This window comes from Bombina bombina, chromosome 5 (assembly GCF_027579735.1).
Source record: "Bombina bombina isolate aBomBom1 chromosome 5, aBomBom1.pri, whole genome shotgun sequence".
NCBI lineage: Eukaryota > Metazoa > Chordata > Amphibia > Anura > Bombinatoridae > Bombina > Bombina bombina.
In genome coordinates this window covers 473,299,675-473,324,446 of record NC_069503.1, presented here as the reverse complement: position 1 = coordinate 473,324,446, position 24,772 = coordinate 473,299,675, and the positions used below count along the sequence as shown (strand labels likewise).

The window sequence follows — 24,772 nt, the reverse complement described above, 5'->3', positions numbered from 1 at the left end:
TGAATTGTGGGTGAGGTAAGGGGTGTATTTATAGGCATTTTGAGGTTTGGGAAACTTTGCCCCTCCTGGTAGGTTTGTATATCCCATATGTCACTAGCTCATGGACTCTTGCCAATATGAAAGAAATTTATTTATCAGGTAAGTTCTTACATAAATTATGTTTTTATTCATTGTATCTCTTAGAGTGGGTAAAGAAATACATATAGAATTAGAATGAAATGGAATTAAGAGATGCTTCATATTCACCCATAATAATTTAAAAAAATGAGTGGGAAACTGTGGTTTGAAGTATATAAGAGTTAAAATAATATTCTTAGGGCAGTGTATTTTGAGGGAAACTTTTGGTCACAATCACTAACTAGAAGCAAAGTTAGAAAGTAACACGCTCTAGCAAATTCCATATAATAAAATATCCACTTTATTTGTAATCCTTAAAAGGTGTACAAGCCACCACTATAACAAACATGAGAAGCGCAGCACAATGGCTTACGCGTTTCAGGTGTGTCCCGTAATCATAATCCGTTGTGGAATTTGCTAGAGCGTGTTACTTTCTAACTTTGCTTCTACTGTGACCGGCCATACATGCTCCTCTTGTGTTTGTTCTAACGTACCATTGGATTGGATGTTTGATTTTTGGGAGACACACCCCCTACCCGGAAGAATCGTGCAGTGACGGTGTGCTAATGGAAGACGGAGATACACGGGTCTGACCTGGACAACTATACTAAAGGTACTGTTACCTTTTTAAGCATTGTGCTTTGGAAGAGGAAGTATTTTGGGACTATAGGAGTATATAGAACTATACCGGACATAGAAGGTCTGTCACCTAGTCTGCATCTGAGATATGCGAGAGGGAATTTTTCCCAGGGTGACCACTGGTTCATACACATTTGCACATATCTTTCAGTACCGTTAAACTTATTTGGGACTAAAGTATATACATAGTGATGTATCAGACATAGAAGGTCTGTCACCTAGTCTGCAACTGTTGCGATAGGGAATATATTCCAAGGTGATTACTATCAAATATACTCCCACAGGCACATTAACACCGCCAGCACATATCTCCCAGGGGATAATTGCATGGGACACATCTGTTCCAAGAAAGAAAGATAACATAGACATTTAAACTAACATTTTATTTTCATTGAGTGGGGCCTGCAAACCCCTTTTCCTCTTTAACTGTTTATTACACAATCACTAAGTGCCAGAGATTTATATGTAGGGTGGGGGGCAGAGATCTATCATGCAACAGGTTAGTAATTCTCTTTTGATTTCTGGGGACTTTGAATTAATGGCATGGGCAGCACCATGTTTACCAAAATGAGCAACGCTTCAGACTATATTACTATAAGACCGCTTATTTAGGCCCTTTTACACCAAGTGTCTGTAAAACCAAAGGGTTCTGTAGTGAATATGGCAATATTTCTATAGAGCTATCATTGTAGTAGGCACAATTTATTTTAGTATCCATTGAAAAACAAACAAACAGTGAGGTATACAATATATGAGCACACACTTTTGACTGAACAGTGGCCCCTAATAGGTTTGGCCCTATTTTTCAGGGATGTTAGCCCAAAGCAGATTACAAAGTACCTTTACCATTAAGATTTACCACAAATCCTCTTTAGGTTGGAGTTACTATACATGATATCAATTCAGGATAAGAATTTGTAACTATCCACACTTTTCACTACATTAGTTTGAAAACCACTTTTACTTGCTGCAACGGTTTTTATTGTATGTAACCCTTTTTAAATAAACTAAAAGTTGATATATTTTAAAACCTATATACACGAAGCCCATACGCATGAGGGTAGAGTGCTTTTCTGGTTAGTATCCTGTCCAGCTCTCTTGCTGGAATTGTTCTTGTAGTCATGTATTGTCCTTTCTCTAGCTCTTGTCCTTTTTCTTTTTTAAGTCCTTTATTTTTCTCTCTCCTTTCTCTTTTATCCTTTTTTGTTATTCTCTCTTTTTTTTTAATGCTTTATTAATTTTTTTTACATATCTGAGTGTACAATAATAATAATTTACATCTTAAAATAGGTTTCAAAGCCTATTTGTGAAAAGAAAAGAGAAAACAAAGTATTACATATGTTTGACTTATGGAATCCATTAAGTTTTGTGCTGCTTTCCCATATATATATTATATATATATTTATTTATTTTAAAAGGAGCAATAATCACACCCATTTTTTTATTTTTATTCAACCATAAAGACACATAAGGAAAACAAAAACTGGTTCGGAGACGCAGCTCTTTTTCACAGACAAAATATCCATAGAACCATCATGACATGGGGTACAACATCAAAGACAAAGTAAATAAAGCATTTAACCATAGATTGATTCCATCTATGCAATTGATAAGAAACAACTAAAGAACTCACACAATTTAAGAGCATAGGTCTATGGTGTGGACCAACCCCCCCCCCCGGGAAAGAATGAGGGAACAGGGAGAGAGAAAGAGAAAAAAAAGGGGGGGACCCCTCCACATCTGGATCCTAACTCCATATCTACTCCCCTCCGTCTCCTTGGCATCTGGATAACCAGAATACATGTAGCGCCCCTTTTTCTAATTGCTGGTTAAACAATTTAGAGGCCTTAAAATAGGAGACTGTGCCTCTATTGGTAGAGAAATGATCAGTTTCTTCTGTTGCTTTTTTTGTTAAATGGATCTGCTTATCATTAAAAATCCTTAAAGTGTACTGCTCCAAAATCATCTGGTGATTTTCACATTTCAGGAGCTCCGCAAACTTAAACCCTGCGTAGCACTTCCAGTTCTTAAGAATCAAGTTCTGTCCCACCATAAATTTGGACTGGTAACTGCATATCTAGTTAGAAAGAATTTTTTTTTTTGCGAGGGCTGTAACTTAAAATTGTCTCCAAATATCTTATTGCACCAGAAGTTAACTTTATGCCAAAATTGAAATATTTTGGGGCATGTCTAAAAGCAATGAATTAAGTCTGTGCAGTCTAATTTATACTTATAGCACTTTCCTTTTGGCTTCGCTAATCTAGAAGGGGTAAGAAAGGCCAGATTTACTAATTTAACATGGGATGCTCTCCATCTGCAGCCTTTTCTGTAAGCGTAAAGCTATGTATTTTCATTTCTCTGTCTAAGGGTATCATCGCCCTATTCCATTTCACTGTTAAAGTATTGATAATTCCCCACGGAAATTGACAAGTAACATATACCTGAAAAATAGTATTTGCCCCTTTACAGTAGAGCTTGATCACTTGGTCAAGTTTCCCTAAAGTTAAATCTGGTCCAGTTTCCAATCTCAAGATCCTAATCCAATGTCTAGCCTGCAGATAGGCAAAGAAGGTGGTTCTTGGCAGGTTATAAACCAACCTCAGCTCCTCAAAGGATGTCATAACCAAGACTCCATGATCACAAACTTGACCTACAGATTAAAGACCCTTAAGTGCCCAGGAGGAGACCACGCCTGCGGGAAAGTTTGGGTTGCCTAATAAAGGAAGGAATTCGGATTTATGGAAGTTTATCTTAGTTTCTGAGCATACTTTTTGCCACACGCTAATGATATATTTAAAAGAAAACATTTGGGTTATGTTGTTGGGAAGTTTGGCAGCAGGGCAATGCAGGACTGCTTTTAAAGCAAATGGAGAGATCGACTTAGATTCTGTCTCATAAAAAGAGACATAATCTTGTTCAATGATCCAATCCAATGCAAATTTGCAGAGATAAACATAACTATACTATTTTATTTTTTATATTCATAGGCTTCCAAAATTGCTTGTTTAGATAAAAAGTTTTTTACTTGTTGAATTGAAGGAACTTTCTCAATGATCCAATTATTAAAAAGCAAAGATCTAACACTCAAAATTACTAGCTGAATATGCTTATTATTAGGTCTTCATGAAGAGTTCCTGGTAATAAATATTATATTTTCTCTTAACCCTCTGATGACCTGGTTAATTTGTCTACATCGGAACAATGTTCCGATGTAAACAAATTGAAATCCTGCGATTGTGCATGCGATCACTAGATTTCAATGATGGGATTGGGTCAGGGGGGCGTCCCTGTGATGCTAGGGCATGCCCTCCAGACCGCGATCACATCATGGAAGCGCATTTGGCTTTAGGACAGCCAACGGTTATGATGTTCTATTCCATCAGAACTGCACTAAAGCCCAGTGTAATTGTGACGGAATAGAACGGCATAACAGCGTTAAAAGGGAGAATTTAGTACCAAGAATACATAACTATTATTCCACTTTTGCCCAAAACTGGATCAATCTAGGGCAATTATATACTGTGACAGATACCCCTGGCTACCCCGACTGGGTAGCTCCGCCAAAAGGGTCCCTGCTTCCTCCCTGCCGACTGCAGCTATGTAGCTGGAAAGTGACCACAGCCTGTAGCCACCCCTGATGCCTGACAGCACCAGTACTCAGGGTCCCACCCTGTGGCAGACTCCAGCTACCCAGACTAGGTAGCTCTTCCAGCGTGTCCTTCCTCTGCCTGGAACAGTCTGCTATATAGCTCAGGAAAGTGATTTTAGCTGGAGAAAACCCAAATAACTAGACAGACTAGCATTCAGGTTAAACAGGAACTGATTTTATTGTAAAACATACACTCCTTTTATACACACAGCTCATCTTAATAACACAAAGGACAATCCCACAATTTTCCCACCATTCCCGCCCCTCCAGACTGACCGATGCCTCCATAGGAGCCACAGTCCCACATAATCTCAATACCTATGGGTGGCGGTTTCGGGGTGATCCCGGTGGAGCTGCGGCACTTCCAGTCCATTGAAGTTATGGAGTTAGGGGTGTCCAAAACCCCCGGTTCCCAAAGGATCTCCCCTCCGGCAATTCCCCCACCCCTTGTACTCCCCAGGGGCTACTAATCTCCAAAAGAGCGGAGCTCTGGGGCACATGGTTGCTGGAGCGACCTGGGTTAAAGTTAGCAGGTTTTCTGCTGTCCTGTGGCTGACCGGGAATTCCAGGAGCCTGGCCAGCCTGAGAGGGCTTAGGCGGGTGTCCTTTGTGAGGCGGCCGACCGGGAGTTCCAGGAGCCCGGCCAGCCTAGGAGGGTTTTCCTGGTCAAAAACCAACTCTTCTCTGAACACAAAAACAAGCCAAAACAAAGCAAACAAACAGCTTCCAGAGATGGTGGTTGCTCTGAGGAGCTCAAAACCACTGAGAAACAACAGGGGTGAGGTTGTAGGGGGGTGGGGGATAGCCTTAGCCATCTGGTATCCGTGACATCTCCCCCCCTCCAGTTCGGCAGTCCCGACTAGACCCTTAAAGGGTTGGCCTCCACTTCTCGGTTGCTGGGAGAGGTTATCCCATCTCTCCTGAGCTTGGGGCATCCTGGGGGGTTCCTGCTCCCTGTTCCCTGGGCGCAGGGATAGTCACATAAGACAACGTCCCGAACAAGCTTTCTAAGGCCGGCTCCAAAACAATTGCTGTCCCACAAGTTCTATGGCCACACTGCCTCTCTCTGTGACACTCTGTGACCCACCCACAAACAAAGCTAGTGCCGGTTTCCCAGCTGTATTCCCACCCCAGACCAGAGGGGGAGGTTGCTCCTTGGTGGGGCAGGTAACGTTTGGGTGCCCAAACATGTGGCACTAACTGAATACACTTTTATCCTCCTTTCCCAATGCAACGCCTGCCCCCTTTGAGAAATACTCCGGGACAAGAAAAGGGTAGAGACCCTGCCAAGCTACTGAGGGTAGAGTCCATCTGTTTCTTCTCCCGAGAAGGAGATCTACCGCTGGGGAGGGAGGTCTGCTACTTCCGCTCGATGGGAAACTGTGCTGCCGCTGGGTAGAGAGACCAACTGTCTCCTCTCCAAGAAAGGGATTCGGCCGCTGGGGAGAGATATTGATCCCCGTCTCTCCCTGCAAGGGTTTCTCTGTAAGGGGAGAGAGACTGACTGTCTCCTCTCCCGGTTCCTGGCTCTGCCGCTGGGGAGAGAGACCGACTGTCTCCTCTCCCAGGAAGGGGTTCTGTTTACGGGGTGGGAGGACGACTACCTCCGCTCCCAGGGGATGGCTCTGCCGCTGGGGAGAGAGACAGACTGTCTCCTCTCCCGGCTCCTGGCTCTGCCGCTGAGGAGAGAGACCGACTGTCTCCTCTCCCGGGAAGGGGTTCTGTTTACGTGGAGGGAGGACGACTACCTCCGCTCCCAAGGGATGGCTCTGCCGCTGGGGAGTGAGACCAACTGTCTCCTCTCCCGGCTCCTGGCTCTGCCGCTGGCGAGAGATACTGACTGTCTCCACTCCCAGGAAGGGGTTCTGCTGCTGGGGAGAGTTATTGACATGCATCTCTACCTTCAAGCGGTTCTCTGTAAGGGGAGGGAGGAGGACTACCTCCGCTCCCAGGTTTCCTGGAGCTGTTACAGGTGCTGGGCAGAGGCCGGTGGCTCTCTGCCCTGTTGTCAGCACTTCTGCTGGGGTGGCTCCCTTGTCCAAATCTATAAGCTAGCCAGACTGCTGATCAGGATCCAGCAGCCCTGGTTCCCTTTCTCTTTGCTGCCACTCCTCCACAGTCGAGCTCCATGAATCCCAGAGGGCTGCACCCCAGATCTGTATGCCCCTGGCACGCTGCTTAGCGAGATCCAGCAGCCTCTTGTATTCCTTGACCAACGCCTCTTCCTGGTCAATTATAAAATCCAGATCATCCAGCAGCCAGGTCTCCTCCAAGAGACCCAGCAGTTCCTCTTGGAGCCCAGAGATATCCTCCAGACCCTGGTCTGTCTCGTTCCAAAACTGTGGGTCCTCTGTCCTTTTTGTAAACAGCAATCCAGGGCCGCCAAAGCCCTCTGTGGGGGAGCCTTCCTCCAGCCATGGCTGCACTTGCATAGTGAGCCATTGGAGGGCCCGATAGCCGTCCTCCACCCACATCTCTTGCTGGATCAGTCTATGTAGAACAGCTAGCCATTCCTTCTTTGGCTGTTCTCCCAGGAAAGGCAGTCTCACGGTCCACCGAACCCAGAATCTTGTGTCATTCGTGGGGAGGACCTTTCCATTTTCCTGCTCCTGTTGCAGAGCGTCCCACCAAAGGTCTCGGAGGGCAAGGTTCCTCCATGCCATAACGTCCTGTTCCGAACAAGGATCCTTTGTTCTGGTCAACATCTTTTGTACTCTCCCTAGGAACTCTTCCTCCATATTTACCGGCTACTGTGGTAGTCTCCTCTGTCAGCAGAAACTGTGTGAAAGAAGCAGATCCCACCACTGCCACCAATGTGACGGATACCCCCGGCTACCCCGACTGGGTAGCTCCACCAAAAGAGTCCCTGCTTCCTCCCTGCTGACTGCAGCTATGTAGCTGGCAAGTGACCACAGCCTGTAGCCACCCCTGATGCCTGACAGCACCAGTACTCAGGTTCCCATCCTGTGGCAGACTCCAGCTAACCAGACTAGGTAGCTCTTCCAGCGTGTCCTTCCTCTGCCTGGCTGCTATGTAGCTCAGGAAAGTGATTTTAGCTGGAGCAAACCCAAATAACTAGACAGACTAGCATTCAGGTTAAACAGGAACTGATTTTATTGAAAAACATACACTCCTTTTATACACACAGCTCTTCTTGATAACACAAAGGACAATCCCACAATTTTCCCGCCATTCCCGCCCCTCCAGACTGACCGGCGCCTCCATAGGAGCCACAGTCCCACATAATCTCAATACCTATGGGTGGTGGTTTCGGGGTGATCCGGGTGGAGCGGAGGTTCCCAAAGGAGCTCCCCTCTGGTAATTCCCCCACCCCTTGTACTCCCCAGGGGCTACTAATCTCCAAAAGAGCGGAGCTCTGGGGCACATGGTTGCTGGAGCGACCTGGGTTAAAGTTAGCGGATGTTCTGCTGTCCTGTGGCCGACCGGGAGTTCCAGGAGCCTAGCCAGCCTGAGAGGGGTTAGGCGGGTGTCCGTTGTGAGATGGCTGACCGGGAGTTCCAGGAGCCCGGCCAGCCTAGGGGGGGATTTCCTGGTCATAAACCAACTCTTCTCTGAACACAAAAACAAGCCAAAACAAAGCAAACAAACAGCTTCCAGAGATGGTGGTTGCTCTGAGGAGCCCAAAACCACTGAGAAACAACAGGGGTGAGGTTGTAGGGGGGTGGGGTATAGCCTTAGCCGTCTGGTATCCGTGCCATATACTAAATGTAATAAATTAGGGTTGCACACTGAGCACTTCATGCATTTATTTTCGATTTCCTTTTTCCACTTCTGTGCTCTCCTAGGGGGTCATATGATCTTGGTAGATGAGTCTAAATTGAGACTCTAACAAAATTATTATTATGAACCCTACATCCCTCCTGAAATTCTTCAAAGTTGTTTATATGATTGTTAGAGAGATCAAGCAAATGGCCTATATCGGTCACCTGATTCTCTTTCCACGCCTGAAATACTTGGTTCTGAAGGCCTGGCAAGAATAGGATATTACCTAGTAAGTGAAGCCATTTAGAAATGCTATATTCTACACCCAGGAATTTAATCGAGGCTCTCCAGGCCACAAGAATGTCACTCATTAATGGGTGAAGATAAATATTGCGTCACAACTCCTTTTTAGAGGCGTGAAGAATAACATTTAAAGAAAGGTGATCACAGATTCTTTCATCCATATTGTGGCTAGTATTATTAGAAGACTGAAATAGCCAGTCTAGAGGAAATCTCAAAAGAGTAGCATAATTGTATATCTTTAAGTTATATAAAGCCAGTCCTCCCCTATTAAAGGGAAGGAATAGCTTCCCCATTTTCATACCTTGATTTTTATTTTGCAAAGGAAGCATCCAAATAGTATACATTAATTTAAAAAGAATAAACATTTTGAAAGTTGCAGCTCATCCAGACCGCGAGAGGGGATGTTTTACCTATTTCTTCAATTTGTCAATAGTATGCATTAAAATAACAGTAATGTTTTCTTTATACCATTATTAGGAATAACTGATCTCGGTTATTTCTTTTTAACCATAGGACCTTAGATTTTAAAAAAATGTATTTTTTATCTTGAGACCTAACTATAATCTTCAAGTTGATTTATAATTCCCTTTATTTGCTTCTCTGGAGTAGTTATACATAAGAGCAAATCATCTGCAAAGGGTGAGATCTGAAAAAAAATCCTTACCCAGTTTACAACACAATATTGTGTTCTCAGCCTCATAACTAGGGGTTCTAAGATCATATCAAAAAGAAGTGGTGACATTGGGCATCCCTATCTAGTCCCTCTATACAGAGGGAAAGAAGATGATATGTTATTGTTGAGGTAGCACTAGCATCAGAAAATACAAGACAAGGTTAAAAAAAAATTACCACTAAACGCAAAGTTTGCTAGAGCTTCATACATAAAATCCCATTCTACTCTGTCGAAAGGCCTTCTCTGTGTCCAAGGACAGCAGAAGGCCTCTGGCAGAACAGAGTGATCTGACCTCCACCTCTTCCCTATATTGGTAGATGACATGTTGAATCTTCCTGATATTAATTTCAGAGGTTATACCCCTCACAAAGCCCACCTGGTCAGGATGTAATAAATTTGGCAGAATCATTTTTAGTCTATCCGCCAAGATTTTCATAAAGATCTTGTTATCAAGATTTAATAAAGAGATGATTCTATAGGATGAGACCTCCGCAGGATCTCTATCCTCTCTTGGGATCAATATTATATTCGCAACTTCAAATTGTTTTGTGATTTCTTTTGCAAGATATGACGAGTCCACGGATTTCATCCTTACTTATGGGATTACGCCTCCTGGTCAGCAGGAAGTGGCAAAGAGCACCACAGCAGAGCTGTATATATAGCTCCTCCCTTCCCTCCCATCCCAGTCATTCTCTTTGCCTGTGTTAGTGATAGGAAGAGGTAAAGTGAGGTGTTAGTTTAGATTCTTCAATCAAGAAGTTTTTTATTTTAAAATGGTGCCAGTGAGTACTATTTTTCTCAGGGAGAAATCGTCAGTCTATAACTTCCCAAGAGGAGTGGAGACATTTTATTTTTCTGCCCTGATGTTGATGATCTTAGCAAACGTTATCTAAGATCCATACTGGTTCCCACAGAGCAGCTGAAGGTAGTGTAAAGAAAAATCTTCAGTGTGGAGAACGGGGTCATGCTACAAGCAGCATTGAGGTATGTTCAGTCTTTTGTTTCTGGGGAGACTTGATACATCAGAACAGGCTGACATTATTCCCTAGCTGGGGAGGGGTAATCAGTATACACTATAGGAGAAATGGTGTGCCTGTTATTTTACTTATTTAATAGTGTGCTGGTATTTCACTTTAAATTTATTATGCGGGCTGACTCTGGGAGATGCGGTTAGACTATCGTTATACTGCGGTTATATCTGGCTTGGTAGGAGATATTTTTCACTGAGATGCGCTTTATTGCGCTGTGTGTATATAGTGGGGCACATGGCTTAATATATGGAGGACCGACATGTTCTTTATCTACCCATGCGGGTCTCGGTTAGGCTAACAGTTACGCCCACGGTGGGCGGGGCCTATTTTCGCGCGCTCAGCCGCTCAGTGTGTTTTCAGGATCGGCAGCAAGGTCCTGAGGCTCCGGTGGGGCCTAGCTCTGTTTTGTAATCGTAGGGTACAGAGAGGCTGAGAATGTTCCTTCAGTGTGATCTGGGGGCAGGTAGGCACCGCAGCAGAGCTGTGGCGAGGTGCAGGGGCCTGAATTGATATACATTGATAATTCTGACAAAATTGATATAATTTGATAAACAATATATCCTAACAAGTGGTGCAATATTATTAAGCTATTTTGGTCACATAAGGGCATTTTTTATTGCTGCAAACGTTGTTTTGTCTAATAACAGAAAAATTGTTGCGCTTTTATTATTTAAAGGCGCAGTACACTTTTTAGTTCAAAATTTTTTAATATATGTTTTGACTTCAGAGTACAATATATCAAGCAAAGAACTACTATTATTGCTATTGCTAGTCTGTTTAACATGTCTGAACTTGAGGAAACTACTTGTTCTATGTGTTTAGATGCCATTGTGAAACTCCCTCATTTACTGAAAGGGCCTTACAATGTAAAGAGCGGATTTTCTTTAAGGAAAGTATGTCTAAGGATGCTTCTCAGTCTGATGAGAATCAGGGTATGCCGCTACTTTCTCCCCAAGCGTCACAACGTTTAACGCCCACCCAAGCGACACCGGGTTCTTCAAACGCGTCTACTTCATTTACTCTGCAGGATATGGCTGCAGTTATGTCATATACCCTTACAGAGGTTTTGTCTAAGTTGCCAGTGTTACAGGGCAAACGCAGCAGGACAGAAGTGTATTTGAATACTGCGACCTCTGATGTTTTGTTGGCTATTTCCGATGTACCCTCACAGGGATCTGATTTGGGGGTCAGGGAACTTCTGTCTGAGGGGGAACTTTCTGATTCGGGAAGTGTGTTACCTCAGACGGGCTTGGATGTCATGTCCTTTAGATTTAAGCTTGAACACCTCTGCCTGTTGCTTCGGGAGGTTTTAGTGACTCTGGATGACTGTGACTCTATTTTGGTACCACCAGAGAAATTGTGTAAGATGGACAAATACTTAGAGGTGCCTGCTTACTCTGATGTTTTTCCGGTTCCTAAGAGAATCTTGGAAATTATTACACGGGAATGGGAAAGACTGGGTATCCCGTTCTCACCTTCTCCTAATTTTAAGAAAATGTATCCCATATCTGACACTGTTTTGGACTCTTGTCAAACAGTCCCTAAGGTGGAGGGAGCTATATCTACCCTGGCTAAGCGTACAACTATTCCTATTGAGGACAGTTGTGCTTTCAAAGACCCTATGGATAAGAAATTGGAGGGTCTTCTAAAAAAGAAGATTGCCAAGTTGGCAGCTAAGAATGCCGGATTTGCCATTTTAGCGCGTAGAGCGTTATGGTTAAAGTCTTGGTCTGCTGATGTGTCATCTAAGTCAAAGTTTTTGGCTATTCCTTTCAAAGGGAAAACCCTATTCGGGCCTGACTTGAAAGAAATCATTTCTGACATTACGGGAGGTAAGGGTCATCTCCTACCTCAGGATAAAGCAGCTAAACTGAGGGGTAAACAAAATAATTTTCGTTCCTTTCGGAACTTCAAAGGAGTCCCTGCTTCTTCTTCCGCTAAACAGGAAGGGAATTTTGCTCAAGCCAAGGCCGTCTGGAGACCCAACCAGGCTTGGAACAAAGGTAAACAACCCAAGAAGCCCACTGCTGCTCCCAAAACAGCATGAAGGGGCGGCCCCCGATCCGGGACCGGATCTAGTAGGGGGCAGTCTTTCTCTCTTTGCCCAGGCTTGGGTAAGAGATTTTCAGGACCCTGGACACTGGAAATCTTGTCCCAAGGGTATCAACTGGAATTCAAACATTCTCTCCCAAGGGGGAGGTTTCCTCTTTCACGATTGTCTGTAGACCAGATAAAAAGAGAGGCGTTCTTACATTGTGTAAAAGACCTCTCTACTATGTGGGTAATTTGTCCCGTTCCAATACTGGAACAGGGGCAGGCGTTTTACTCAAATCTTTTCGTGGTTCCCAAAAAAGAGGGAACGCTCAGACCCATTTTAGATCTCAAGAGTCTAAACAAGTTTCTCAGAGTCCCATCCTTCAAGATGGAGACTATTCAAACAATTCTACCATTGATCCAGGAGGGTCAATATATGACTACCATGGACTTGAAGGATGAATACCTTCATATTCCTATCCACAAGGATAATCATCAGTTCCTAAGGTTTGCCTTCCTGGACAAACATTTTCACGTCACGGCTCTTCCCTTCGGGTTGGCCACAGCACCCAGGATCTTCACGAAGGTTCTAGGGTCCCATCTGGCGGTTCTCAGGCCGCAGGGTATTACAGTGGCGCCTTATCTAGACGATATTCTGATCCAGGCGTCGTCTTACCATCTGACAAATTCTCATACAGACATGGTTCTGTCCTTTCTGAGGACTCACGGGTGGAAGGTGAATCTAGAAAAGAGTTCATTAATTCCACAGACCAGGGTTCCCTTCCTGGGAACTCTAATAGATTCCATATCCATGAAAATTTTCTTGACAGAGGTCAGAAAGTTAAAGATTCTGAATACATGCCGAGTCCTTCAGTCCAATCCTCAGCCATCAGTGGCTCAGTGCATGGAGGTAATTGGATTGATGGTGGCGGCAATGGACATCATTCCGTTTGCTTGTTTTCATCTCAGATCGCTACAACTGAACATGCTCAGGCAGTGGAATGGAGATTATGCAAATTTGTCTCCTCAGATAGATCTGGATCAGGAGACAAGAGACTCTCTTCTTTGGTGTTTGTTGCCGGATCATCTGTCCCAAGGGACGTGCTTCCGAAAGACCCTCATGGGTGATAGTGACAACGGACGCCAGCCTACTAGGTTGGGGTGCAGTCTGGAATTCCCTGAAGGCTCAGGGTGTGGACTCGGTCAGAGTCTCTACTTCCAATCAATATTCTGGAATTGAGAGCAATGTTCAATGCACTTCAGGCTTGGCCGCAGTTGGCTTCGGCCAAATTCATCCGTTTTCAGTCGGACAACATCACGACTGTGGCTTACATCAATCATCAGGGAGGAACAAGAAGTTCCTTAGTGATGACAGAAGTATCCAAGATAATTCGGTGGGCGGCTCACTCTTGTTATCTGTCAGCAATCTACATCCCAGGAGTGGACAACTGGGAAGTGAACTTTTTAAGCAGACAGACGTTCCATCCAGGGGAGTGGGAACTCCATCCAGAGGTCTTTGCCACCCTGATTCTCAGATGGGGCAGACCGGAATTGGATCTGATGGCATCTCGTCAGAATGCCAAGCTCCCAAGGTACAGATCCAGGTCAAGGGATCCTCAGGCCGAACTGATAGATGCCTTGGCAGTGTCTTGGTCGTTCAGCCTAGCTTATGTGTTTCCACCAGTTGCTCTCCTTCCCCGGGTGTTTGCTCGGATCAAACAGGAGAGGGCTTCAGTAATTCTAATCGCGCCTGCGTGGCCTCGCAGGACTTGGTATGCCGATCTAGTGGACATGCCCTCTCTGCCGCCGTGGAAGCTTCCATTGAGGCAAGACCTTCTCATTCAGGGACCCTTCCAACACCCGAATCTAGTTTCTCTGCAACTGACTGCTTGGAGATTGAACGCTTGATTTTATCTAAGCGGTAGTTCTCTGATTCAGACTTTGATTCAGGCACGTAAGCCTGTTACTAGAAAGATCTACCATAAGATATGGCGTAAATATCTTTATTGGTGCGAATCCAAGGGCTACTCATGGAGTAGAGTTAGGATTCCCAGGATTCTGTCTTTTCTCCAAGAAGGATTGGAGAAAGGGTTATCAGCATGTTCCTTAAAGGGACAAATCTCTGCTTTGTCAATTTTACTACACAAACGTTTGGCAGATGTTCCAGACGTTCAGTCTTTTTGTCAGGCTCTAACCAGAATCAAGTCTGTTTTTAGACCAATTGCTCCACCCTGGAGTTTGAATTTAGTTCTTAATGTTCTTCAAGGGGTTCCGTTTGAACCCATGCATTCCATAGATATTAAGTTGTTATCGTGGAAGGTTTTATTTTTGGTTGCTATTTCTTCTGCTCATAGAGTTTCTGAGCTTTCAGCGTTACAATGTGACTTGCCTTATCTTATCTTCCATTCTGATAAGGTGGTTTTACGTACCAAACCTGGTTTCCTTCCTAAGGTTGTTTCAAATAAGAATATTAATCAGGAAATTGTTGTGCCTTCATTATGTCCTAATCCTTCTTCTAAGAAGGAGCGTTTGTTGCATAACTTGGACGTGGTCCGTGCCCTGAGGTTTTACTTGCAGGCGACTAATGAATTTCGTCAATCATCTTCATTATTTGTTGTTTTTTCCGGAAAGCGTAGGGGCCAGAAAGCTACGGCTACCTCTCTTTCTTTTTGGCTGAAGAGTATCATCCGTCTGGCATATGAGACTGCTGGACGGCAGCCTCTTGAAAGAATTACGGCTCATTCTACTAGTGCTGTGGTTTCCTCATGGGCATTTAAAAACGATGCTTCTGTTGAACAGATTTGCAACTTGGGCGTCTCTTCACACTTTTTCCAAATTTTCCAAATTTGATACTTTTGCTTCTTCTGAGGCTGGTTTTGGGAGAAAGGTTCTTCAAGCAGTGGTGCCTTCCGTTTAGGTTCCTGTCTTGTCCCTCCCTTTCATCCGTGTCCTATAGCTTTGGTATTGTATCCCATAAGTAAGGATGAAATCCGTGGACTCATCATATCTTGTAAAAGAAAAGGAAATGTATGCTTACCTGATAAATGTATTTCTTTTACGATATGACAAGTCCACGGCCCACCCTGTCATTTCTAAGACAGGTATTTATTTTTGTTAAACTTCAGTCACCTCTGCACCTTTGGCTTTTCCTTTCTCTTCCTAACTTCCTAGGGCAGAGCTGTTGAAATCAGCCAATAGTATTTAAGCAGCTTTCATTCTATTGGCTTAAAGTTAGGGGTGTTAGGTTTAGGGGTTAATATAGGTAAGTTACTTTGTATTTAGATTTAAATAGGTATTATTAGTTAATTTTAATTTAGTTATATTTTAATTATGTAAAAGTTAGGGGGTGTTAGGTTTAGGGTTAGGTTTAGAGTTAGGGTTAGGTTTAAAGTTAGGGTGTGTTAGGTTTAGGGGTTAATATAGTTTAATTTAGGTTGTTTGCGATGTGGGGGCTGACGGTTTAGGGGTTAATAGGTTTAGTTAGTATTGGCGATGTTGTGAATGGCAGTTTAGGGGTTAATAGCTTTAGTTAGTGTCGGCGATGTTTTGAAATGGCAGTTTAGGGGTTAATAGGTATTGTTTAGATAATAAATTAAACTTTAATTTAGGTCTATTTAAATTATGTTAAAGTTAGGGGGTGTTAGGTTTAGAATTAGGGTTAGGGGCTAATATAGTTTAATTTAGATTGTTGTGATGTGGGGGCCGGCGGTTTCGGGGTTAATTAATAGGTTTAGTTAGTGTTGGCGATGTAGGGGGTGCGGTTTAGAGGTTAATAGGTTTAGTTAGTGTTGGTGTGTTTGGGAACGGGGCTTTAGGGGTTAATAGGTTTAGGTAGAGTTGGCGATGTGGGGGGATGCGGTTTAGGGGTTAATAGTTTTAGTTAATGTCGGCGATGTCGGGGGAACAGCGGTTTAATGGTTAATACTTTATTTAGTGACTTATTTAGTGTTGGCAATGTTTGGGAACGGCGGTTTAGGAGTTAATAGATTTAGGTAGTGTTGGCAATCTGGGGGCATTGAGGTTTTGGGATTTATAGGTTTAGTTCATGTCGGCGATGTCGGGGAACTGCGGTTTCAGGGTTAATAACTTTATTTCGTTATTTAGTTAGTGGCCGCGATGTGGGGGGCTAATAGGTTTAGGTAGTGTTAGTGATGTGGGGGACGGTGATTTAGGGGTTAATAGCTTTATTTAGTGGCGGTGTGGGTGGCGGCGACAGTTTAACATAATTTTGTTCCGACAATCGCCGGAACATTAGTTAGAAATTCTATTTGGTTCGTAATAAAGATTTGGCCCGACATTAATAATAATACGGTACCAGTTTCGAATGCATCCAAATTTAAAAATTTGTAATGACATGAATAGATTTTGAAAACCGAATTACCGACACATACCGAATTATTACGCATGTCTCGAACAGAATTTTTTTACGGCCCGAATCGAAATGAAACAAAGCGCACCAAATTTTTCGATTGCGCACAAGCCTAATTGGTATATTCTTGAATTCCAACACACTTGGAAAACATTTCACAATGATAGCATCTTTATTTCTATATTTAGGCCCGTATTTATCATGCTCTGGCGGACCTGAGCTGACACTGCGGATCAGGTCCGCCAGACCTTGCTGAATACGGCGAGCAGTACGCTTGCCGTATTCAGCATTGCACCAGCAGCTCACAAGAGCTGCTGGTGCAACACCGCCCCCTGAAGACTCGCGGCCAATGGGCCGTCAGCAGGGGGGGTGTCAATCAACCCGATCATACTCGATCGGGTTGATTTCCGGTGATGTCTGTCCGCCTGCTCAGACTCGCCAGAAACAGGAGCCATCAAGCTCCGTACGGAGCTTGTTAACTAGAGCCCTTAATCTTTATTTTTAAATTTGATCTGAACCTTAAAAATATCGGCAGTGTTGGTAAAATACAGACTGCGTGGCAATCCTATTTGTAACTAGTGATGTCACAAACCTAAAAATTTAGGTTCGCGAACGGCGAACGCAAATGTTTGTGAACCGGCGAACCGGGCGAACCGCCATTGACTTCAATAGGCAGGCGAACTTTAAAACCCACAAGGACTCTTTCTGGCCACAATAGTGATGGAAAAGTTGTTTCAAGGGGACTAACACCTGGACTGGGGCATGCCGGAGGGGGATCCATGGCAAAACTCCCACGGAAAATTACATAGTTGATGCAGAGTCTGGTTTTAACCCATAAAGGGCCTAAATCACCTAACATTCCTAAATTGTTTGGAATAACGTGCTTTAAAACATCAGGTATGATGTTGTATCGATCAGGTAGTGTAAGGGTTACGCCCGCTTCACAGTGACAGACCAAACTCCCCGTGTAACGCACCGCAAACAACCGCAAACAGTCCATTTGCACAACCACGAGATAGATAGATTTGATAGATAGATACATTGAAGGCAACTTCAATTAAATTACACTAGCAGACTGATGTTTCACAGTCAAAAAATATTTTTTTAAAATATTTACACTACTGTTATAACAAATATGATTGGTGGCACTAGTTGGCAAGTGGGCTTGGCACACACGCTGGGAGGAAGGCAACTGCAATTAGATTACACTGGATGACTGATGTTTCTCAGTCAAAAAAGTTTTTATTTTAAATATTTACAATACTGTTATAACAAATATGATTGGTGGCACTAGTTGGCAAGTGGGCCTGGCACACACGCTGGCAGGCAACTGCAATTAGATTACACTAGATGACTGATGTTTCTCAGTCAAAAAAGTTTTTATTTTAAATATTTACAATACTGTTATAACAAATATGATTGGTGGCACTAGTTGGCAAGTGGGCCTGGCACGCATGCTGGCAGGCAGGCAACTGCAATTCAATTGCACTAGCAGACTGATGATTCACGGTCAAGAAATATTTTTTTAAAATATTTACACTACTGTTATAACAAATATGATTGGTGGCACTAGTTGGCAAGTGGGCTTGGCACACACGCTGGGAGGAAGGCAACTGCAATTAGATTACACTGGATGACTGATGTTTCTCAGTCAAAAAAGTTTTTATTTTAAATATTTACAATACTGTTATAACAAATATGATTGGTGGCACTAGTGGGCAAGTGGGCCTGGCACACACGCTGGCAGGCAGGCAGGCAACTGCAATTAGATTACACTAGATGACTGATGTTTCTCAGTCAAAAAAGTTATTATTTAAAATATTTACACTACTGTTATAACAAATATGATTCGTGGCACTAGTTGGAAAGTGGGCCTGGCGCACACGCTGGCAGACAGGCAACTGCAATTAAATAACAATAGCAGACTGATGTAAAAGTTTTTTTTTTAAAAAAGTTACACTAATGTTACAACAGATAGGAGTGATGGCAGGATAGAAGTAGGCACAGTATGTGCTGGCAGCCTGACACACAGGCTGGCACTAGTGGCACGCTGGCCGGGCAACTAAAATTAAATAACACTAGAAGACTGATGTAAAAGTTTTTTTTTACAAAATGTAAACTAATGTTACACCAGATAGGAGTGGTGGACTGGCACTGAGGATGGAAGTAGGCACAGTATATGCTGGCAGCCTGACACACAGGCTGGCACTAATGGCAGCCAGGCTGGCCTGGCAACTAAAATTAAATAACACTAGAAGAGGACTGATGTAAAAAAAAAATGTTAAAAAAATTTACACTAATGTTACACCAGATATAAGTGGTGGAAAAAAGAGCTATTAATCACACTATATGATGTGGGCCTGACACACAGGCCTGATGGAAAATGAAATTAGATTACAATAGCAAAATGATTTAAAAGTTTTTTTAAAAAAAAATTGCAATAATGTTAAACAGATATGAGTGGTGGCTGGCACAGCAATTAACCACAGTATATGCTGTGTAAGCCTGACACACAGGCCTGATAGAAAATGAAATTAGATTACACTAGCAAAATGATTTAAAAGTTTTGTTGTTGAAATTTACACTAATGTTAAGCAGATATGAGTTGTGGCTGGCACAGAGCAATTAACCACAGTATATGCTGTGTGAGCCTGAGACACAGGCCTGACAGAAAATGAAATTAGATTACACTAGCAAAATGATTTAAAAGTTTTGTTGGTTAAATTTACAGTAATGTTAAGCAGATATCAATGGTGGCACTAATCACAGTAGATGCTGTGAGCCTCACACACAGGCTGAAAGCCAGGCAAATGCAAATAAAATTACAAATAAAAAAATTAAAAAACGACTGAAGTTATAGCCCTAAAAAGGGCTTTTTGGGGTGCTGTCCTTACAGCAGAGATTAGATGAGTCCTTCAGGACTGTAGTGGACACTAAATACACTAGCCTAGCTATCTATTTCCCTATAATGTCAGCAGCAGCAAGAAAACAAGATCGTAATGAATCTAAAATGGCTGCTGCCAAGGAGCTGGGAGGGTCTGTGAGGGAGTGTCTGCTGCTGATTGGCTCAAATGTGTCAGAAGGCTGTGAGATACAGGGTCAAAGTTTCCTCAATGATGACACATAGAGGGCGGATTGAACATCGCATATGTTCTCCCGCAGCGGCGAACGCGAACAAGCTATGTTCGCCGGGAACTGTTCTCCGGCGAACAGTTCGCGACATCACTATTTGTAACCTATGGGCTGAGTCTGTGTCTATTGCTAGGGCTGTATTTGCAGTAGAGTGCTTAGGGTTTGGTATCCACCAGGGTCTTCCCCTGGACAGTTCTACAAAACTATCTCCTAATTAAAACAGTACATTCACTCTGCAATTTCACAACTGATGTCTTTCATGCTTCCACCAGTTAAACACATGCAAAGGACAGAGAGAGCCATTTTGCAGGCCCTGTGCTAATCTGGGACACCCCTAAGGAGTGGCACATCTTGGTACCCTGCACCTTCCAAGTGTACAATTAGAATTAGAATGGTCCTCCTCAGCTGAGGACAATTATTCAGAAACCCAAGACCTTCCTTCTGTAGAAGTAGGAAAAGATGAGTCTTTTATTTTCAAATTGGAGCACATACACATTCTTGCACAAAGTTTTTATTTGCCTTACAGATTGTGGACCCCTCCACCTGCAGACAAACAAAATGTTAAAAAGATTGAGAAAATCTTTAAGGCAGCCTCAAAAAGGCTATCCACCTTCATGATTCCTGATGCAGTTTCTTTTCTAATTAGCATGGAATGGAACAAACCAGATGTTCCCTTTGTTCCCTTCTCCAAATTCAAAAACATGTTTCCTTTACCCTCTGAAAAATTGGATGTGTGGGAGACTATTCCAACGATGGACGGTGCTATTTCCACTTTGGCTAGGTGGACTACCATTCCTTTAGGGGACAGTACCTATTACAAGGATCTGATGGACAGAAAACCTTAGTTATAACCATAATTTCTGTTTTCCATATAAAAGGAGGGCATAGTTGTGACAAATCACTAGGAGGGAAGGAGAAAAACATGAGAGTGGCAACTTCAAAACACATCTACATGCATGGCACTGAAAAATCTCTCTCTGGGACCAAAGGGTCAAGTTCAACTATATTTCCTCTGTGCAGTGGTCTTTCTCCTGATTCAGGATGAAAAAGCAAACAAATTTCTGTAGTTGCAACTGTCATTGATTTGTTTCAGAAATTACTTATCTAACGAAGTTGCAATTGTAAATATAACATTACTTTTTAAATAAACAAACTAATATAAAAATAAACAAATTGGTGGTCATTTTTGTGTTTGCCAAACCCAAAAGCTCTCTTGACATAATCTAACTAGAAAAAAGGGGGTTATGTATACCATATAGCAGTGGATAGGACTGGGGGTGTATCTGCTCTGTGTATCAGTGTTCAATCTTTTGAATGGCCACTGAACCCCCCCAGACCTCTTCCAAAGGACTCCCCTAATTGTCTCTCTGCATGATCCTATAGAACCAGATCTTTTGGAAGTGCTTAGTAGTTCCTTGAATGAAAGAAGTTAATTCTGACATAGTGTAAATATTATTTATTTTGTCTAGCACTTCTTGCCATGATGGAGCCCCCACCTTTCAATGTCTAGCAATAAAGATTCTAGTGGCTGTACAGAAGATTTTAATTAATCTATTGGTTGTAGAATTATAGGGTGTGAGATGTTGGTTCAAAAGAGCCTGAGACACTGAAAGGGAGATGGGTTCCTGAAGTATCTTACTCAGCAGAGTCCTCACTTGGTCCAAAATGGGGCATTCCCACCATGTGTGTATAAGTCCCTTGTTCCTCACATCCCCTGTAACAGTGTCTAGTGTTAACTTGAGAGAAGTGAGACGTTCTCTCAGGGGTAAGATACCAACGGAAGGTGGTCTTTATACAATTCTCTTTGAGATCCACACTGATCAGACCCCTGCTAGAGTTGTGAAATATCTGTTCCCTTTACATTTTGGGAATTCCTGTCCTATATCCCTTGCCCATTTTTCTATTAGTGTCAATTTAGTGTTATGTTTAGCTTCTTGTAGAGCCAGATATAATGTAGTGATCGTCTGTTTATGTCTAGGGGGAGTACTACACATCAGTTCCAGAGTGGTGTAAGGTTGCGAGGTCTGAAGGGTACAGTATTTAGTGATGGCCGAGGAGATCTGAAGGTATAGAAACCAGTGTTACTTTAGTGGGTGCCATTAAGATTATCGATGGGTCTAGATTGGTAACCTGCTGCTCTGATAACAGCAGTTGGGCATGAACATATCCCTCTTACAGCCTGCAGAAAAGCTCCATTAAAACCCATCTCAGCTAGAACTTTAAACACATAGTTCCAGTCTACCTTGTCAAATGCCTTCTCCGCGTCCAGAGATAGGAGCAGAGAAGGCGTTTTTGTTCCTACTAGGTAATCATGGTCCATAACAAAGCCCACCTGGTCTGGGTGGACCAAGTTCAGGAGTTTTTTTTTTAGTTGATTAGCTAAGATTTTAGTGAAGATTTTATTATCCTGGTTAATCAGGGAGATTGACCTATAGCTCATTTTTACCGGTCTTGGGAATCACAAAATTTTTTGCCCGTACGATATCTAGTAGTATTGCATTTTATCATTACAGAATTTATGTATGTGGGGAACCAACGCCACCCTAAATAGTTTATAGTACTCTCCAGGCAAAATGTCAGCTCCGCCGCCTTGCCTGGTTTGAGATATTTAATCGCAGTCAGTATTTCCCCGACCATAATCTCAGCATTTAGTCCCTCTCTCTCTGGTTGTCTAATAGTGTTCAATTTGGCCCTATTTAAGAATTGTTGTAGCAATATCTGTGTTTGGGATGACTTATCTACCTTTCACCATCACATAGAAGGTCATAATATTCAGCAAAAGTGTCAGATATTTCCTGTGGGTGGGAGGTAGTTATTCCATCAGACCTTTGTAATGTAGGGATAGATAAAACTTTAACCTTTTCCCTCAGTTTGTGAGCAAGTTATTGGAATATAGGTAATAATGGGCCTTAAATTTCTGAGTTACTCTAATCGATGACTCATTTAGAATTGTTGCTAGTGTTATTGTTCTTTTTAATGGTTATTGATTTTTCCTTAATAAGTAATCTCCTTATATAATTTTTATGGGCCACCCATGTGGTGATCAGCTGGCGGTGGAGCCAATGTTTATCTGCCAATATTCTGTTAGGGCTTTTAGAATGGTATTATATGTAGAGTTGTTCTTAAGTATGATAGGGTCATATGTCCAAGAGCATTGCCTGTGTACATTAGTGAATAAAGGAGGAAATTAGATTGGGAAGCAGTAGCTGACTAACAAAGATATAGTCCAGCTTGGAGTAGGATTTATGGGCATATGAATAATGTGTGTAGTCGCTTGTAAATCCATATAGAGCTTCCCAGGAGTCTAGGACATTATGTGCTGTTAGGTAGTCTTTTATTGCTTTGGCTATGGAATTATGTCTGTTGTTTGCTTGTTAATTTGACTACAGCTTTTGTAGTGTGGGGGGACAGGGAGATATTAAAACTGCTGCTAGAATAGGTCTTGATTGGGGCCATTGCATTAGGAGGTACAAGACTTGGTGATAGAATATATCCTCTTTTTTGTTTGGGGCAAAAATATTTCGAAGGGTGATCTGCGTATCTGATATGCGTCCCCTAATTATAAGGTATCTACCCATAGGATCTTTATTGACCTCATCAGTGGTGAACTGGAGTGAGTTATGTATGAGAGTTGAGATCCCTCTTTTTTTTATCTATAACCGAGTGAAAGTCAAGGGGGAAGTTTCTGGTCCAGTATTTTGGGTTTCTTGTAAAAAGATAATGTTGGCCTCCAATTTAGAGTATTGGCTTAATGCTGTTTTGCTTTTTATATCTGTATTTAGACATCTTACATTATGTGAGATGAGTTTAATATTTTGCACCTCCTCTCTGTCTCATCACCCATCTGTCCCATATGTACAATATAAATGGTATTTCTCTTGTTAAGTGTATCCAGTCCACGGATCATCCATTACTTATGGGATATTAACTCCTCCCCAACAGGAAGTGCAAGAGGATTCACCCAGCAGAGCTGCTATATAGCTCCTCCCCTAACTGCCATTACCAGTCATTCTCTTGCACCCAACGAATAGATAGGATGTGTGAGAGGACTGTGGTGATTATACTTAGTTTCATACCTTCAATCAAAAGTTTGTTATTTTATAATAGCACCGGAGTGTGTTATTCCTTCTCTGGTAGAATTTGAAGAAGAATCTACCTGAGTTTTTCTATGATTTTAGCCGGAGTAGTTAAGATCATATTGCTGTTTCTCGGCCATCTGAGGAGAGGTAAACTTCAGATCAGGGGACAGCGGGCAGATTAATCTGCAAAGAGGTATGTAGCAGCTTATTATTTTCTGACAATGGAATTGATGAGAAAATTCTGCCATACCGATATAATGTAAACTCAGCCTTAAATGCAGTAGCAGCAACTGGTATCAGGCTGTCATGTATGTATATTTTACACTTCAGTATTCTGGGGAATGGCACTTCACTGGAATTATACTGTATGCATAAAACTTTAGCCTAATTTGCAGGGACTAGCAACAGGCTTTTTAATAACACTCAATTTATTAATGTTAAACGTTTTTTGCTGGCATGTAAAATCGTTTAATTTTCTGAGGTACTGGGTGAAAAAATGTTTTGGGCACTATTTTTTTTCCACTTGGCAGTCGTTTTATTTAATTTATGACAGTTTACTGATCTCTCTCACTGTTATGTGTGAGGGGGAGATTCAGTCAGAAGTTTATTGTCTTCCCTGCATGATCCGGTTCATCTCTACAGAACTCAGGGGTCTTCAAAACTTGTTTTGAGGGAGGTAATCACTCACAGCAGAGCTGTGAGATTGTAGTTGACTGTGATAAAAAAACGTTTATTTCTGTATTTATTTTTTTTTTTTTTCTGCTATCAGGGTTAGTTATCCTTTGCTAATGGGAGCAATCCTTTGCTAAAATTGTGTTTTTTACAAAGATTTGATGCTATAACTTTTCAGTTTATTAATTTTCAACTGTCATAACTTTTTCTGTGCTTCTTATAGGCACAGTACGTTTTCATATTATAGTAAATTACTTGAAAAGTATTTCCAAGTTGCTAGTTTATTTGCTAGTGTGTTAAACATGTCTGATTCAGAGGAAGATATCTGTGCTATATGTGCTAAAGCCAAAG

General features: G+C 42.4%; 1 protein-coding gene across 1 annotated transcript in view; it reads left to right on the top strand.

Annotated features, from left to right (window-relative positions):
- The window catches only part of LOC128661512 (polycystic kidney disease protein 1-like 1), a 199,675-nt gene extending 178,960 nt beyond the window's left edge, over positions 1 to 20,715 (top strand). Inside the window, 3 exon segments of the mRNA XM_053715762.1 lie at positions 2,220 to 2,320; positions 20,197 to 20,429; positions 20,549 to 20,715. Coding sequence (XP_053571737.1) covers positions 2,220 to 2,320; positions 20,197 to 20,429; positions 20,549 to 20,715 — 501 coding nt within the window.
- The last annotated feature ends 4,057 nt before the right edge of the window (positions 20,716 to 24,772 follow it).